This window comes from Protopterus annectens, chromosome 4.part0 (assembly GCF_019279795.1).
Source record: "Protopterus annectens isolate FY-2018-M chromosome 4.part0, PAN1.0, whole genome shotgun sequence".
NCBI lineage: Eukaryota > Metazoa > Chordata > Ceratodontiformes > Protopteridae > Protopterus > Protopterus annectens.
In genome coordinates, this window is record NC_056733.1 from 1768968191 (window position 1) to 1768984941 (window position 16751).

The following is a 16751-nucleotide window of genomic DNA, read 5'->3' on the forward strand; positions in this document are numbered from 1 at the left end:
TGGGGGTGGGATGAGGACCTCCAGCGAGATTAGTTGTGATCTGATCTCACCAGTGAGGGGTATACTTCGGTGTTGAACATTGTGCTCCCATGTTCGTGATGATGAGATCAAGTATGTTTTCTCCTCTTGTGGGGATGGTGACTAGTTGTTCCATGGCATTTGAGTTTATGAATTCCAGGAACTTTTGGGCTAGGGTGTTTGGGCTTGAGTAGTGTTCCCAGTCTATATTAGGGTAATTGAAGTCACCTAGTATGATGGTGTTTGGTGATACATTTATCCCCTCTAGTGTTTTCAGAAAGGCCATGTGAGGTTCCTGAGTTTGTGAGGGTGGCCTGTAACATGCTACAATTTGCAGAGCAGTCTTGCCTATGGTTAATTGCACCTGGATGGTCTCCGATGCATCGTCGTTGCCACCAGTTTTGAGGTGTGGGTGTCTTTGATGAATATGGATACCCCCTCCTTTCTTGGTATTGTCCGGATTTTGGGGCGGAGCATGGTAAGAGGTAAAACCTGATAGTGCTGGGGTGCTCTCAGGAGCCTTGAACCAGGTTTCTGTCACTGCACAGACATCGATGTTCTCCATACTGAGAAGGGCCTCGAGTGCGTGCATTTTGAGATTTAGACTTCTGGCATTGAGCAGCATTACCCTTAGTTTTTTTCCTTTTTTGTGTTCTAGGGTGGTAGGTTTAGAATTTGAGCCTTGCCTAAAAAAGGCACTATGGGGGTGGCAAGAGCCTTTGCCAATATCCGGAATCCCAGGGGTGACAGGTGCAAGCCGTCCCTTGCGAAGCAGCGTGGCTTGTCCAGCATGTCATCCCAGGCAGACAGACATTGGATCCCCTTTGAAGGACACCAGAGTTTAAGCCAAATTACAAAACATATTGGTGCTTTTTTCACTTGTCAATCTATTCACAAATTTCTGTAAAGTCAAAGTTGATTATATATTAAAAAGATTGGTAAAACTATACCATCTTACCATCTGCTACTACCAGTACATAAATAATAACCACATTAAATGCAACTGAATGATTTGGAAATGCATTCTAATTTAAGCCTGGACTGTTAGTTTGAGGCATATATTAATGAAAGAAACCAGGGCCATTGACAAGTTATTGTCATGCAATAATTAGCTGTACTTTTGTTAGGAAAAAGTAAATCTGCTGTGTCCACTGTGTACCTACCACAGTATGATTTTTCCCTGTTTTATAAAGACACAAGTTTACAGTTGTAAATGATGCATCCTTAGACAAAACTAAAGTATAAACTGTAAATTGTGGTAATGCAACACATGTGAACTAACACTGCATACATATACTCTTTAAAACAGTAAATAATCTGCCAACATCCTCACCAGAGATGAAATCAGTCGCATTGCAAACATCATTAGATGAAGTGTCTGATGAGTTGTTTAGTTCAAAACAAGCAGTAGTGGATTCTTCATTGCCATGGAAAACCGAAGCATCTGCATTAGTACTGAAGCCATCCTTGACAGAACCAGAGGCAAAACTGCCCATAAAGCTTCAGTCCCAAGCATTCTTACACACGGATGAAGTACCATGCATTCTTGGCACAGATGATACCCTCCCTTACCAAATGCCTCTAAGATCAAGATCTTCAATTTCACTCAGATGTAGGTCTTCCCCAAATGTACCTGAAATGTTGACATACTCGTACCATGACACAACAACTTCCAGATCTGATCCTGTCACAATGTTAGAAAGAGGTATTACTGTGGATGGTAGCTCTAAATCAGAGCCCAGTCCATACTTGCAGCCCTCTTTTGAAAGTTCAAAACAAGCCATTCTGGACTCACCATTTCCTCAGAAAACTGAACCATCTGCATTAACACTGAATAGAACTATGGTAGAACCAGAAGAACAGTTAAAGATTTACTATCCAGCACCATCAGACATTCTTGAAGTTCCACATGAAGATGTTCCCAGCACTAGAGATGCTGTTTCCGGGTCTTCAGTGGTATTGTCAATAGCTCCTGCTGCAGTACCATCGCTTGCTTATAATGTTCAGGAGACTGAGATAGAGGTTTCTCCTATGGAAATAGAAGTTCCACTTGCTGAATGTAGATGTGAACAACAGGAAGTTCGATATGAGCAACATGAAGTTTCTCCAGAAAGATATTCTGCTTACAGAATGAAGTTGAGCTTAAAAGAAGCAGTACTAGAATCTCCACTGCATCCCCAAACTGAACAGCCTGTATTAATAACAAAGGCACCCAGGGCAGAACCAGAGGCAGAACTACCCATACAAATTCAGTCCCAAGTATTGTTAGATACTTCTGATATACCAAGCATTGCTAGCACCAGTGAGAATGTGTCATGCCATATACCTGTAAGATCAAGATATTCAGTTCCACATGAATACAGCTCTGAATCATTTAGACCTGAAACCCTGACTTTCTCTTATTCTGATGCAGCAACTACCAGATCTAGTTCTGTCAAGATTTCAGAAATTTGTTTGGATGGTAGTTCTAGGTCAGTGCCCACTGTGGCTACATCATATGACCATTTCCTTTCTGTACATTCTCTGGATACAACAAACCCACCCCTGCCTCCCTCTGAGGCAAGTTCAAAAGAAATAGTAGTTGACTCTCAACTGCCACAGAAACCAGCTATAACACAACCAGAAGCAGAACCGTTCATAAAGATTTACTATCAAGCACTGGCTGAAGCTTCACTTGATGAAGCCATTCCCAGAGACAGACATGATCTTTCAAGTTCTTCAATGGTAGAATCAGGTGCTCCTGCAGCAGGACCATCATTTCTTCATAATATTCAGGAGACTGGGGTAGATTCTCCAGAAAGCTATTCTGCTTCAGGTTTAAAACAAGCAGTACTAGAGTCTCTGCTATGTCAGATAACTAAACAGTCTGCACGATCAAGATCTTCGGATCAACATGAATATAGTTCTGCCCCACTTAGACCTGAAACTCTGACAGACGCAGTGACTTTCAGATCTGGTTCTGTGAAAATGTCAGAAATTAGTTTGGATAATAGCTCTATGTCAGTCCCCAGTGTTACTACATCAAATGGCTATCTCCCTTCTGCACATTCTCTGCATGCAGTAAAGCCATCTCTGCCTCTCTCAGAAGAAAATACAAAACAAACAGTACTGGACTCTTCATTTCCTCAGATAACTGAACAATTAGCACTGAGATCAACTACAGCAGAACCAGGAGCAGAACCTTTCATAAAGATTTATTATCAAGCACCATCAAACGATTTTGAAGTTCCACTTACTTCTCAGCCAGCTCAGATTGCAGAATATATTATGCCAACAGAAGAACCTGTTGTCATAGTTCCTGTAGAAGACAGACATATTTCCTCTCCTATGGCATTAGAACAAATGCCACAACCAGAAGAAACTGCAGAATATGGCATGCCAACAGAAGAACCTACCATCACATTTTTTCTAGAAGCCAGCCCAACATCCCCTCCTATGCCATTAGAACAGGTGCTACAGCAAGAACATATTGCTGGATATGGTATGCCAAGAGAAGAACTTATCACCACAGTTTTTGTAGAAGACACACCTCTTTCCTCTCCTGTGGCATTAGAAAGTATGTCACAGCCAGAACAAACTGCAGAATATGGTATCCCAACAGAAGAACCTGTTATCCCAGTTTTTGTAGAAGACATCCCAACTTCTCATCCTGTGCAATTAGAACAGGTGCAACAGCCAGAACAGATTGCTGAATATGTTATGCTAAAAGAAAAATCTATCCTTAAAGTTTCTGTAGAAGGGAGCACTCCTTCAGCTCCTGTTGCCTTACAAGGCCAAGAGCCTACAAACCAAGTATCTGTGACAGAATGTTTTTCTGTTCCTTCTAAGGTCATAGAACAAACTGACCGGAATGCTTCTTCTAAAGAATCTGTTGCCTCTCCTCAAACAACATTACTCCACCTTCAAATTAAATATGCAGAAAGGGAACAAGATCCCAAATATGAAACATCCAGTGTGACCGAACCCTTGGTATCTGAAAAGGAATTGACAATTACTGATCACAAGCTCCTGGAAATGGACAGATTTGTGGAGGTATATCACAAGGTAGTAATAAGGTCTCCAAAGGAACAGTTTCAGTCTCATGAAGTAGAAATGGATCTGACTCTTGAAAATGTACTTGAATCACAAGTTGCAAATCAGGACCATGATGACCAGCACTCAGTGGTTCTGAAGGTGTGCAATGAATCCTCTCCAGATGAAGACAAAGACATGGTTTCTGGGGCTGTGGAATCAGTGGATGTTAGCAAGTTATCATCAGGTGAAATTAACGACGTACAACAAACTTCTTTTCAAAAAACAGCTACAGCTCAGAAGGCGACACTATGTGTACAGAAAAGTAAGAAACATTTCCATCGTATCTTATATAGAATGGTAGTTATTTGCTCTGTCCTGTTCTAGCATAATAGCACTGGTATTCTTGTTTTTAAGAAATTATTTCACTCACATCTAAGTAAAGCATACATAATATGGTGTTACTGTCATTCCAGTCCAATGAATATGTGTTAGTTATGCTCTGTACATACTCGATGTTTGTAGTTAGTATGCCCCTCCTGTTTCATTGTGTGTTTCCCATTTTCTTCCAACTTAATAAGTTCACAGATGTTTACTAGACTAATGATGCAAGAACCTTTTTAAGCCTAGCTATGCATCCCAAATATCTGACGAGTTCTGATACCCTTGATAGGTGTAAGCAGGGAGGGGCTTGGTAGATGAAACAATTACAAGCTAGGGCCTAGGAGATGAACCATTTACAGGTTGTCTGTGTCCATTAGAGACATAGGTGCCAATTACCAGGGATGAAGTTCCTGTTCCCCATCCAGTTGTCCAGGTTGCACTTGAATTGGGTTAGGGAGGAACTCTGCTTCACATGGATAGGGAGCATGTTCCAGAGATGGGGTAATCTCTGGGATACATACCCGTCTCTCCGGCAGGTCCTATTTATATCTTAGGCAAGGTTTAAGTCTTTAAAATGGGTAATTCTGGTGCTGTTTGTTTTGTGGATAAAAAGGAGGTCCATCAGAGTGGGGTATGACAATGCCCTGTATGTCACGCATAGATCTTCCCTCAAAAGCCTGTAGGAGACAGAATACAGGGATAAAGCCTTGAGGCAGTCTGCATAAGCCATTTTACTTAAGCCCTGTATTCTTTTAGTGAGAAACCTCTGTGGACATTCTAATTGTTGGATATGCCTGGTTAGGTATGTACCAAAGGGAACATTGTACTCAATGACAGGACTGATGAATGCCAAATACAGTGTAATAGTGACTTCCTTGGACTTAGATGCAATATGCGCAACATAGAATGATTTCCTCACTAGTGTAGACACATGATGGTTAAAGGCTAGATTACTATGTATGTGTGTCCCTAATTCCCTGACTACTGGGTCAACTCTAAGGGGTGTGTTGTCAATATGATAGTTACCAGGGGTGGATGGCTTCCCAAAGGATACTATTATGCATTTCTTGGCATTTAGTTTTAGTCCATGGCTCTGACACCAGTTGTTTGTCTGTGTCAGCTCCTACTGGAGAATATTTGTGTCAGTGTGGGATTCAATGACGGCTCCTAATTTGCAATCAACTGAAATTTAGTCAGCCAGAGACCAATGACATTGGCCTTGACTTCAGAGAATTAAATGCCAAAAAGGAGCGGTCCAAGGACTGATCCCTGATGGACTTCATGTGTGACTGTAGAGGTGGACTCCCCAACTCTATCTTCCTGGGTCCTGTCTGTGAGCCAGTTGGCTATCCACTGGGTGACATACAAGTTTGTACTTAACCTCTTGAGTTTGTCAACAATGCCACAGCGGGGTATTGTTTCAAATGCCTTGGCCAGGTCAAGGTAGGCAGTATGAACAATTTTGCCCTCAGGCATTGCTTTGCTGACCTTCTTAAAAAGTCCACTAGGTTAAGTAGGCATGATCTGCTCTTGATGACACCAAACAGGGCTGGGTCCAGTGTCTGGAGGTTTACTATATCACTATTGATCATTTCCATGCTAATTCTTTCCATAGATTTACATTTAAGATTAGTGAGACATATGGGTCTGTAGTTTCCAGGGTCTGCAGAAGGCTCACCTTTGTGCAAAGGGATGACTGCTGCTGTTCTCCATTCATGAGGCACGAAGCCTGTTTGGAGGCTATAGTTAAATAGTAAAATAGCAATTCCAGAGGACCTGATAGGTCATGTTTCATGCTATTTAGAAGGCCTCCTAGGATATTGTCTGTACCCACTAATGTAGTATTCTTGGTCTTAGAGAGAGCATTAAGGACCTATTCCCTAATGATAGTAGGGGGACTTATATTTGATGGTATTTCCTGAGCAAAGGTTGTACGGGAGAGAGGGGTAAAGTTGGAGCTGAATTTATCAGCCAGTAGGTTTGCTATATCTTCTGCCTCAGTATAGGTGACTCCATTTACAGTGAGCTCTGCACAAAATTATGTACTGCCTTTGAGGTTGTGGGCATAGCTAAAGAATGCCTTGTGGTTGTCCTTGGGCCCGGGGAGGTCAAATTCACCTCAAATTTGGCTTTGGTGGACTTTTATTTGTCCTCTGAGGTGTTTGTTTAGTTCAAGAGTGCTTTTATCCTGCTGCGTGCTGCATCTCCTAATCTTTGCCATGATTTTCTTCCTTCTGTTATATAGCCTACTGATTTTGTGATTCCATCAGGGTGGCTTGTTTTCTGAGTTAGTTCTGTACTTCTTCTGGGTGGGTATAGCTGCCTCTATGCAGCTATTAGCATGCTTGTGCAGGGTTTCTGTGAGGAGTTCTGCATTGCCAGCAGTGTTGTCAGGATTTATGGGGGCTTGAAATTTTGCTAGGTTGTCCCTTATTAGCAGGAGGTTAGCCTTATAGTGGTTCCTGAATATTCCAGGTTTAGCTGGGGGGTCCAAGTTTTATTTTTACTTCAAAGGAGACCATTTTGTGGTCTGATCTTACCAGGGAAGACATTACAGTAGGGGGTATGCAGCACTCTCCCATATTAGTGAGGACCAGTTCCAGTATGGCTGCACCCCTGGTTGGTGTATTGACTATGTGGTCCAGGGAGTTTGTGTTTAAAAATCCAGGAATCTCTGTGCATGTACATTTAGTGTCATATAGGATTCCCAGTTAATAGTGGGGTAATTAAATTCATCCAAGAATATGGTACTGGGTTGGATGGTTAGTGTTTCTAATAATTTTAAATACATGGTATGGGTTTTCTGGGTCACAGAGGGGGACCTATAGCTGGCAAGGAAGTGATTTTGGATTTTGCCTATAATGACTTGAACATGGAGCAGCTCAAGTGCATTGTCCTGTTTGACCAGACTTGAGGTATATTTATTTTTGATGTAAATAGAGAAACCTCCCCCCTTAGTCCCTGTCTGTGTAGTAGCTGGTCTAAATATGTGGAAGGCATTATAATCTTGCCCTGTTGATGTGCTCTCCATGGCTTTAAACCATGTCTCAGTGACCACACAGACGTCAGCATGAGATGTGTGAACTTTATGCACTCTGCATTCACATATGTACAGGTCAAGACTGAAACATGGTCTTTGGAGTGTAAAGGCAGTACGTACCCTGTGGCATGTAACTAGATAGCACACTGTCATGGCAGTGTCTACAATACTTGGGCAAGCTTGTGTACTACATAGCCTACCCAAATGCATTGCATATGTATTGTTTGACAGGCCAAAGTGTTGCCTACTCACTTTCATCCTTTCTTGGCTGGTTCCTCTATTATTTAGGCCTTCTACTCAAACCAAGGTCACTGGGGCTGCTGTCAAGGTTCTACCCATGGCCTGTGTCATAGAGCCAACTTTACCTTTTTACAACAAGAGCCAGTCATCATTATATATATTTAAATGACAATGGGTGGAAGGACAAAATCAAGGTGCTTTCATCAAATTCAGGGATGTGTGATAGCTTCAAAGTAGGGTTCATTCTATTGCAAGTAATCATTTGGAAATTGAAAGTATCAAAAATTATATGCAAATTTATTTCTTTGGCAGGTTAGCTCCATGGCACATAGAGATAAAATCCTGACCCAGATGATCAAATCAGCTAACAACCTAGTCACTGCCGGAGTGAATGAGGGAGGAGGGAATGGGTGGGTGACACCAGCTTGCCCTTTTTTGGAGGAGGGGAGAGGTGGTCAGCATTACCAGTGCTGTTGGAGTGACAGGTGCACAGCATGTTGGAATTTGGCTGCTAAGGTTCTTCCTGCATGGTGGCTCATTTTTGCTACCATGACGGAATATTAATAGATGGCCTGATTGTCTGCAGTCACTGGGTTAAATGAAGAAAAAAATGTTTTCTTAAGCTATGTAGTCTTTCTCTTATTTCCTTAATAGAAAAAATATAATGTTATGTACTCCCATGACTGTGCGTGCATTATTATAAAATGTGAAACTTTGAAAATGCTGATATGTCTTTACTGATAATGTTGATCTCTGAATTTATTTTTTCTGTTTAGCTACACAACATGTGAAAAAGCCAAAGAAATGTAGACGAAAGAAAGAAAGCGCCACTCCAGTGAAACAGAATGAAGATGTTGATTGTACTCCCTTTAGTGCTAATCTAGTCCCACAGCCTTGTTTCTCTGATGGGAATCCATTATCAAATAAACCACAGTTTGGTGTGGCAGCAGAGGTGACACCTAGGGAGGTTACTCCAGGTTTCATGCTACCTGCAGTCAAGACAGACGTAGGTATGATAAATATTTCCAGACCTCCTTTGGCAGCAGAGGTGACATCTAGGGCCATTTATCCAGATCTCAAACTACCAAACATCAGTGCATGCCAGGATACTCCAACAGTTATTCCAGTAGAGCAGATACCAGCATTCCATAGTTGTGTTGATGTTTGTCCAGAAGAAACTTCTCCAAAAACACCATGCACTTCAAGAACTCATTCTGATTCACAAAGAAAACATGATGGTCAAATGTATAACTACCACTGTGTAGAACATATAGGTAGGGAATCCAGTTCTTCATACATTCCTATGGATGTGCCAGTACAACAAATGTCAGCATCTACTGGTTATGCTGCTAGTGTTTCTCCAGAAAGAACTTCTCCAGTAACATTATATGCTTCTAGATCTCCACCCAGTCCTTCAAGTGAACATGGTGGTCGAGTGCATAACTGTCATCATGCAGAGGATGTAGGTAGAGAATGTAGTCCTTCATACATTCCTGTAGATATTGCAGTACAACAGGTACCAGCGTTCTGTGACCACACAGGTGTCTCTTCAGTAAAAACTACTAAGAATGCACCATGCACTCCCAGACCTCCTTCTGGTCCTCCACGAAGAACACATGGTGGTCGAATGCATAACCACCATCATGTTTACAGAGAATCTGGTTCTTCATACATTCCTATAGCTATTCCAGTACAACAGATGTCAACATTCCCCAGTTGTGCTTGTGCTTCTCCAGAGGAAACTTCTCCAGAAACATTGTACACTCCCAGATCTCCTCCTGCTTCACCAAGAAATCATGGCAATCAAATGCATACTTACCATCACATAGCGCACGTAGGTAGGAAATCCAGTTCTTATTACATTCCTACGGCTGTTACAGAACAACAAATGTCGGCATTCTCAGGTCATGATGCTGTTTCTCCAGAAAAAACTACTCTAACATCATATGCTCCCAGACCTCCTTCTGGTCCTCCAAGACAACATGGTGGTAGGGTACGTAACTGCCATCATACGGATAGAGATCCCAGTCCTTCATATATTCCTACAACTGTCCCAGCAAAACAGGTGCCAACATTCCCTTGTCATTCTGGTTCCAGACCTCCAGCTCCTCGTCCTACAAGAAACAATGGTGGTCGAATATTTGATTGTCATCATGCAGAGGGTACAGAAAGAACATCTGTTCATTCATACATTCCTGCAGCTGTTCCAGTACAACAAATGAACATACACAAGTGGGCACCTACAATTGCTTATGTTCCTTTAGGTGAAATCATGTCCAACTGTATACCTTTTTCACCTCAGTTTGACTGCCCAGGTACTGGGATGCAATAATTTACTGGAAGGAGGAAAAAAAAAGAGCCTATTCTAAGTATCATGAAAATAGATTTTTGAGTGAATGTTATGCTACAGAATACGATACAGACAACTGAAATGAAAATTAATAAGAAAATGAACAGAGTTAGTCTGCAAGTTCAACAATAAACAAGAAAAGGAACAAACTGTCCGACTACAGCAGACAAAGGAGAATTCTCAATGCAAAGCAGAAGACCGTTAAGAATCAGGTACTGTTTTATGTTAAGCTGTCAGCATCAACAACAACTTCTTTTTCAGAGTTTTAAAATGTGTTGCATGCAAGAGGTTTACTTGTCTACAGAAAAGAGTACTTGATCAGTCCAATTAATAACAAATATGATTTGAACCCTACAATCTGAGCTCAATTCTAAATGCATAAATAAAGCCATGTCATCCATCCAAAACAGGACTAATGATTAATTATACATGTTTAGCCACAAGGAAAGAGAGAGAGAGAGAAAGTATAGTGTAAGTAATGGAATTTTAAATAAAAGCATCACTCTCTTCCCATGTTGGCACTTTGATGATCAGTTTCAATTTCTTACAGTCATGGTAATGCAACGTTTTCCACATGATTAGTTTTTATGATGAAATGCCACTGCACATGCACACACATACACACACACACACACACACACACACACACACACACACACACACACACACACACACACACACACACACACACACAGGTTCATAGGTTCATACTAGGCTATCTGCCCTGGGGCAATTATAAGCCTAGCCCGATTTTGTTTGGCTTACGCCACCCCTTGATTTGAGTATACTGTGCCCTTTTTAATGTTTAGTTTGCTGTGCCTCTGTCTAATAGTGACACGGAAGTAATCCCCGGGACAAACCTACAATCCCCCATCCACTCATCAAGATTCTTCTTGAAGAGATTCAGTGAGGTGCTCTGCCTAACATGAATTGGAATTCTGTTCCAGAGTGAAGGGAGCCTCTGGGTTATGAATCTGTCCCTCCAGCAAATTCTATTTATTTCAGTGTTGAGGTTCAAGTCCCTCGAGCGTGTGGCTCTAAGGGATTTAGATTTACTGAGGTGGAGCATGTCCATTAATTCTGGATTGGACATAGCTTTATATGTCAGGCATAGATCGCCTTGAAGTAGGCAGTATGCAACTGAGTAGAGCTGGAGTTTTTTTAACCGAGCAGCATATGGCATCTGTTTGAGTCCCTTGATCCTCTTGGTGAGGTACACACACACACACACACACACACACACACACACACACACACACACACACACACACACACACACACACGTACACTGCCATTGCAGATTTTAATGGTGGCACAGGACCACTTCAGCAATATCTTCTGCCTATTTCCTACCAACTAAATAAGCTACAGTTTCTAACTTAGCAGAAGCTTATTTCCCCCATCTTCATAAGAACAACCTTATGAATGACTCGTATACTCTTCAATTATGCCATAGTTTTTGACTTTACTGCTTCTTAAAAACAGCTGTTCCAGTCATTCCACAATCCTCTCTGTGAAATAATACTTCTTCACATTTCACTTCAGTTATTCACCATTTATCTTTGTGAATTCCCCCTAAGGTACTTACATGCTCTTTCTCCATGGCTCAAGGGCATATTTGGCATCACCTGTGACATGAAAAACACAACATTATATGTAGCATGCATGCTCCAAGCATATATATACATAGATATGTGTGTGTGTGTGTGTGTGTGTGTGTGTGTGTGTGTGTGTAGGCCATGATGTCTAGTATGTGTATGCACCTACTAACCAGGAGTACGTTTGCAGGAAATATTGGTATGGATCCAACATGTGACTCATATAAATAGCCTGTAGCCTGTATCGTGCCTTAAACACACATTGCAGACAATGCCCTGAATATTGGAGACTCCCTGCCAGGCCACAGATTGGTAGCACCTAATATTTAAGTATCTCTGAACAAGTGTAACCTTAACAGAGACATCGTTGCCAACATATGGTACCCAGAACTGGGAAGCATGCAGTCTTGTAGAATGCCTGTGTGGTCTTGGTTCCCTCATCTGGTGTCTGTGGGAACTGACGCACAGTTTGATTAGGCCTGATAGCGTATCCCTGTCAGCTATGAAATGCTCGATTATCTGCTGCTCTGTCAGGTACTGATATTTGAGGGTCTGCCTGTATCATCTCTGCTGGAGGAGGTGGCTGCAATGCCAAGACTAGCTCTGACAGTGACTTCCTTTATATGTTGTTGAACTATTGGTTCTGTTTTTGTTTCATTGATCCTGTTCATGGTTGACTGGAATGCAATTATAACTTGCTGCAAGGCACCCATGGAGACAAGATTTGCTAACAATATCATGTCATCGCACTGATACTCAGGTCACTGTGCAGTTGGTGCATGTTCTTTTCCATGCCACGGTGCGCACTTTATTTATTTATTGCATTTTTTTACCGTGAAAGTCCAACTGGCACAGGCTTTCCTTTTTAGTGGAGGCCCAGGGAGAAATGTTCCAAATGATGCATATTAGATAAAGATTTATACATCGTATAGAAACAAATCATCATTTTACAAGTGTATAAGTAGTCTACTGAACATTGCTGAAAAAGTAGCATTTTACAAGTGCATACATAGTCTAGTGAATAATTGCATTTTATAAACTGTATAGTACTGAAGTCATTCAACAGTGTTTTGAAAAGTCTGCATAGTGATGGAGTCATTGAAGGTAGTACAGTAAGGCACAGACATGGATTATTGTTTTGAGCAGAGAAAGGTGATTAGTATAATTCAATATACAGACACAAATATTAGTGATCTAGTAGTATTGGACACTTCAGTATGCAGTTTTGTAATAAAGAAATAAAATAGACATAAAGTAGCCAAAAAGCAGCATCGCTTTATGCTTTTTTGAATGCCAGACATCTGGTGTAGTATACTAAAGAAGAAAGCTGTGATAGAAAGTGTGAAGAATGTGAAGACAGAGGGGAAAAGAAGATTTTATAGGTGAATGTAAGAAGGATGTCGTAAATGGGGAAGTAGGGGGGTTGTAGTTAGTTATGGTGAGGGGGAAGAGGATACAAAAGAAGGGTTGTGAGAAAGGGAAAAAGAGGGAAGTAGCTGAAGGGTATGAAGAAGTGAGCCATTATGGTTTATGTAGTTGAAGGGTATGAAGAAGTGAGTCATTATGGTTTATGTAGTTGAAGGGTATGAAGAAGTGAGCCATTATGGTTTATGTAGTTTAAGGGTATGAAGAAGTGAGTCATTATGGTTTATGTAGTTTAAGGGTATGAAGAAGTGAGCCATTATGGTTTATGTAGTTGAAGGGTATGAAGAAGTGAGCCATTATGGTTTATGTAGTTGAAGGGTATGAAGAAGTGTGTCATTATGGTTTATGTAGTTGAAGGGTATGAAGAAGTGAGCCATTATGGTTTATGTAGTTGAAGGGTATGAAGAAGTGAGCCATTATGGTTTATGTAGTTTTAAAGGTATGAAGAAGTGAGTCATTATGGTTTATGTAGTTGAAGGGTATGAAGAAGTGAGTCATTATGGTTTATGTAGTTGAAGGGTATGAAGAAGTGAGTCATTATGGTTTGTGTAGTTGAAGGGTATGAAGAAGTGAGTCATTATGCTTTATGTAGTTGAAGGGTATGAAGAAGTGAGTCATTATGGTTTATGTAGTTGAAGGGTATGAAGAAGTGAGCCATTATGGTTTATGTAGTTGAAGGGTATGAAGAAGTGAATCATTATGGTTTATGTAGTTGAAGGGTATGAAGAAGTGTGTCATTATGGTTTAGTCTAGAGATGCTTATCCGGGGTTGGTGCAGGGACAGAGTCAACGATTCTGCACATGTGACTTTACCTTATGTTTCAAATGTTGCAAGACTTGTTATATTTTTACAGAGAGAGGTATGGCGTTCCATACCTCTTTCTCAAAAACAGAGAGAGAGGTATGGCGTTCCATGCTTTCATTACATAGTTAGACTGTCACGGGATGTATTGTTGGATTTACTAATGTGGAGGAGCAGCAACAGTTGGGCGGAGCAAAGGGGTCTAGTTGCTTTGTATAGCTGGATTAAAGTTGACTGTGATGGACAGCTTGTAGATTTATAGATTAGGTTATGAGTAGTCACAAGCTGGGATAAGTGTGATAGTCTGAGCCACTTTAGTTCTTTGAGTGTTAGACAGTGGTGGCATTTTGAGGGTGATTTACTGTAAACTTTGCTACTTTGTGATAGAATTGTTTGAGCTTTGAGACCTGAGTGACTTGTAAGTTGGTGAGAATGGTCTGAGTGGAGAAGTGTTGGGAGTAGTAGGATAGAGGATAAGTGTTTTCTGATTTGGTTAGTGAGGTAATGTTTGACTGGTTTGTTTTCTTTATTGTATGTTGGATGTAGTAGCAACATTTTAAGATATTTTCAATGTAGATACCAAGCAGCTTAGTATGTGAGACAATTAAAACTGTAGTGTCATTTGTTCAGAGAATATCAAAGGAGAGCTTCTGGGTTGTGATGTGTGTTGGGGTACAGACATCAAATTTGCTTTTTCTTTTAGGGTTAAGAAAAAGTTGGGAGTCAGTTAGCCGGACTTTAATGAATGAAAAGGGTTCTTGAGTTATTTTTTTGCAGGTTGTTAAGGTTTTGGGAGCTACAGTGGAGCTACAGTGGATATAAAAAGTGTACACACCCCCTGGTAAAATGCCAGGTTTTTGTGATCTAAAATATTGAGATCACAATAAATCCCTTCAGATCTTTTCCCACCTTTAATGTGACCTGTAATTCAGTTGAAAAACAAACAAATCTGGTAGGGGAAAACATAAAAAAAGGTACAATAAGCTGGTTGCATAAGTGTGCACACCCTTAAACTAATACTTTGTTGAAGCACCTTTTGATTTAATTACAGCATTCAATCTTCTTGGGTACACACCTGCCATCAATTAAAGAGACCCTGATTAACCCCAAATAAAGTTCAGCTGGCCTAGTAGGATTTTCCTGACATTTACTCAGTTGCTGCTACAGCAAAAGCCATGTTTCGCAGAGAGATTACAAAACATCAAAAGGATCTCATTATTGAAAGGTATCAGTCAGGAGAAGGGTACAAAAAACTTTCCACAGCATTGGATATACAATGGAACACAGTGAAGACAGTCATCAAAAAGTGGAGACAATATGGGCAACGGTGATGTTGCAAAGAACTGGACATTCCTCCAAAATTGATGAAAAGACAAGATGAAAACTGGTCAGGGAGGCTGTCAAGAGACCTGCAGCAACACTGAAGGAGCTGCAGGAATTTCTGGCAAGTACTGGTTGTGTACTACATGTGACAACAATCTCCCATATTCTCCATATGTCTGGACTATGGGGTAGGATTGCAAGATGGAAACCTTTTCTTACACAGAAAAACATCCAGACCCAGCTAAATTTTGCAAAACAATGCATCAAGTCTCCGAACATGTGGGAAAATGTGTTATGGTCTAATGAGACCAAGGTTGAACTTTCTGGCCACAATTCCAAAAGGTACATTTGGAGAAAAAACAATACTTTGCTACTTTGCATCACCAAAAGAGCACCATCCCCACAGTGAAGCATGGTGGTGGCAGTATCATGCTTTGGAGTTGCTTTTCTTCAGCTGGAACTGGGGCTTTAGTCAAGGTGGAGGGAATTATGAACAGTTCAAAATACCAGTCACCTTTGGCCCAAAACCTTCAGGTGTCTGCTAGAAAGCTGAGGATGAAGAGGAATTTCACCTTTCAACACAACAATGACCTCAAGCATGCATCCAAATCAATGAAAGAATGGCTTCACCAGAAGGAAATTTAAGTTTTGGAATGGCCCAGCCAGAGCCCAGACATAAATCCAATAGAAAATCTGTGGAGTGACCTGAAGAGGGCTGTGCATAAGAGATGCCCTCTCAGTCTGACAGATTTCAAGTGCTTTTGCAAGGCAGAGTGTGAAAATATTGCCAAGTCAAGATGTGCCATGCTGATAGACTCCTACCCACCCAAGAAGACTGAATGCTGTAATTAAATCAAAAGGTGCTTCAACAAAGTATTGGTTTAAGGGTGTGCACACTTATGCAACCAGCATATTGTACATTTTTTATTTTTTTATATTTTTCCCCTAACAGCTGTTAAATCATCCTGAAGAGATTTCAGCAAATCATAGAGTTGAGAGTATTTGTAGGAGGATGCTATGTGAGACTGTGTTGATTGCTTTGGAAAGATACAGAAAGATAGCAGATAGTAGCCTTCCTTCATTCCTATGGGTATTTACAGTATTAATGAAATGTGAGGGTGCTGTAGTAGTGATATGATGGAAGCAGAAGCTGTGTTGGGAGGGGGAGAGGAGTTTATTTTTGGCAAAATGTTGAGAGAGCCGAGATTGACTGCATGTTTCAAGAATTTTAGATAAGAAGACAGAGTAGCAATAGGGTGGTAGTTACTAGGTTTGTGTTATTTTTTTCCTTTATGTAGTGGTAGGATATAACTTTTTTTTCCATAATGTTGGGACAAATGCTTCTGTGATAGAGTAGTTTATGAATTTGTTAATGAGATAGGCTATAGCCTCAGCAGCCATTTTGGATAGTTAGTGGGTAGACTGTCAGATGCTAGGGTGGTGGGTTTAAGTTTTAAGAGAAGAGTTTTAATGGTTGAGGTGGGAACTGGTTGCAATGAGAAGAGTGCAGAGGCACAGATGTTGCTGGGGATGGAGGGGTTTGTGGGAGGGGTGTGGTGT

The 16751-nt window shown here is 41.0% G+C and overlaps 1 protein-coding gene across 1 annotated transcript in view; it reads left to right on the forward strand.

Annotated features, from left to right (window-relative positions):
• Positions 1-10046, forward strand: part of LOC122800014 — a 56171-nt gene extending 46125 nt beyond the window's left edge. The window contains exons 3-4 of the mRNA XM_044069478.1: positions 1328-4354; positions 8470-10046. Of these exons, the coding sequence (XP_043925413.1) occupies positions 1328-4354; positions 8470-10025 (4583 nt within the window). The 3' untranslated portion in view covers positions 10026-10046. The remainder of the gene's footprint in view (positions 1-1327; positions 4355-8469) is intronic.
• Positions 10047-16751: the final 6705 nt, after the last annotated feature.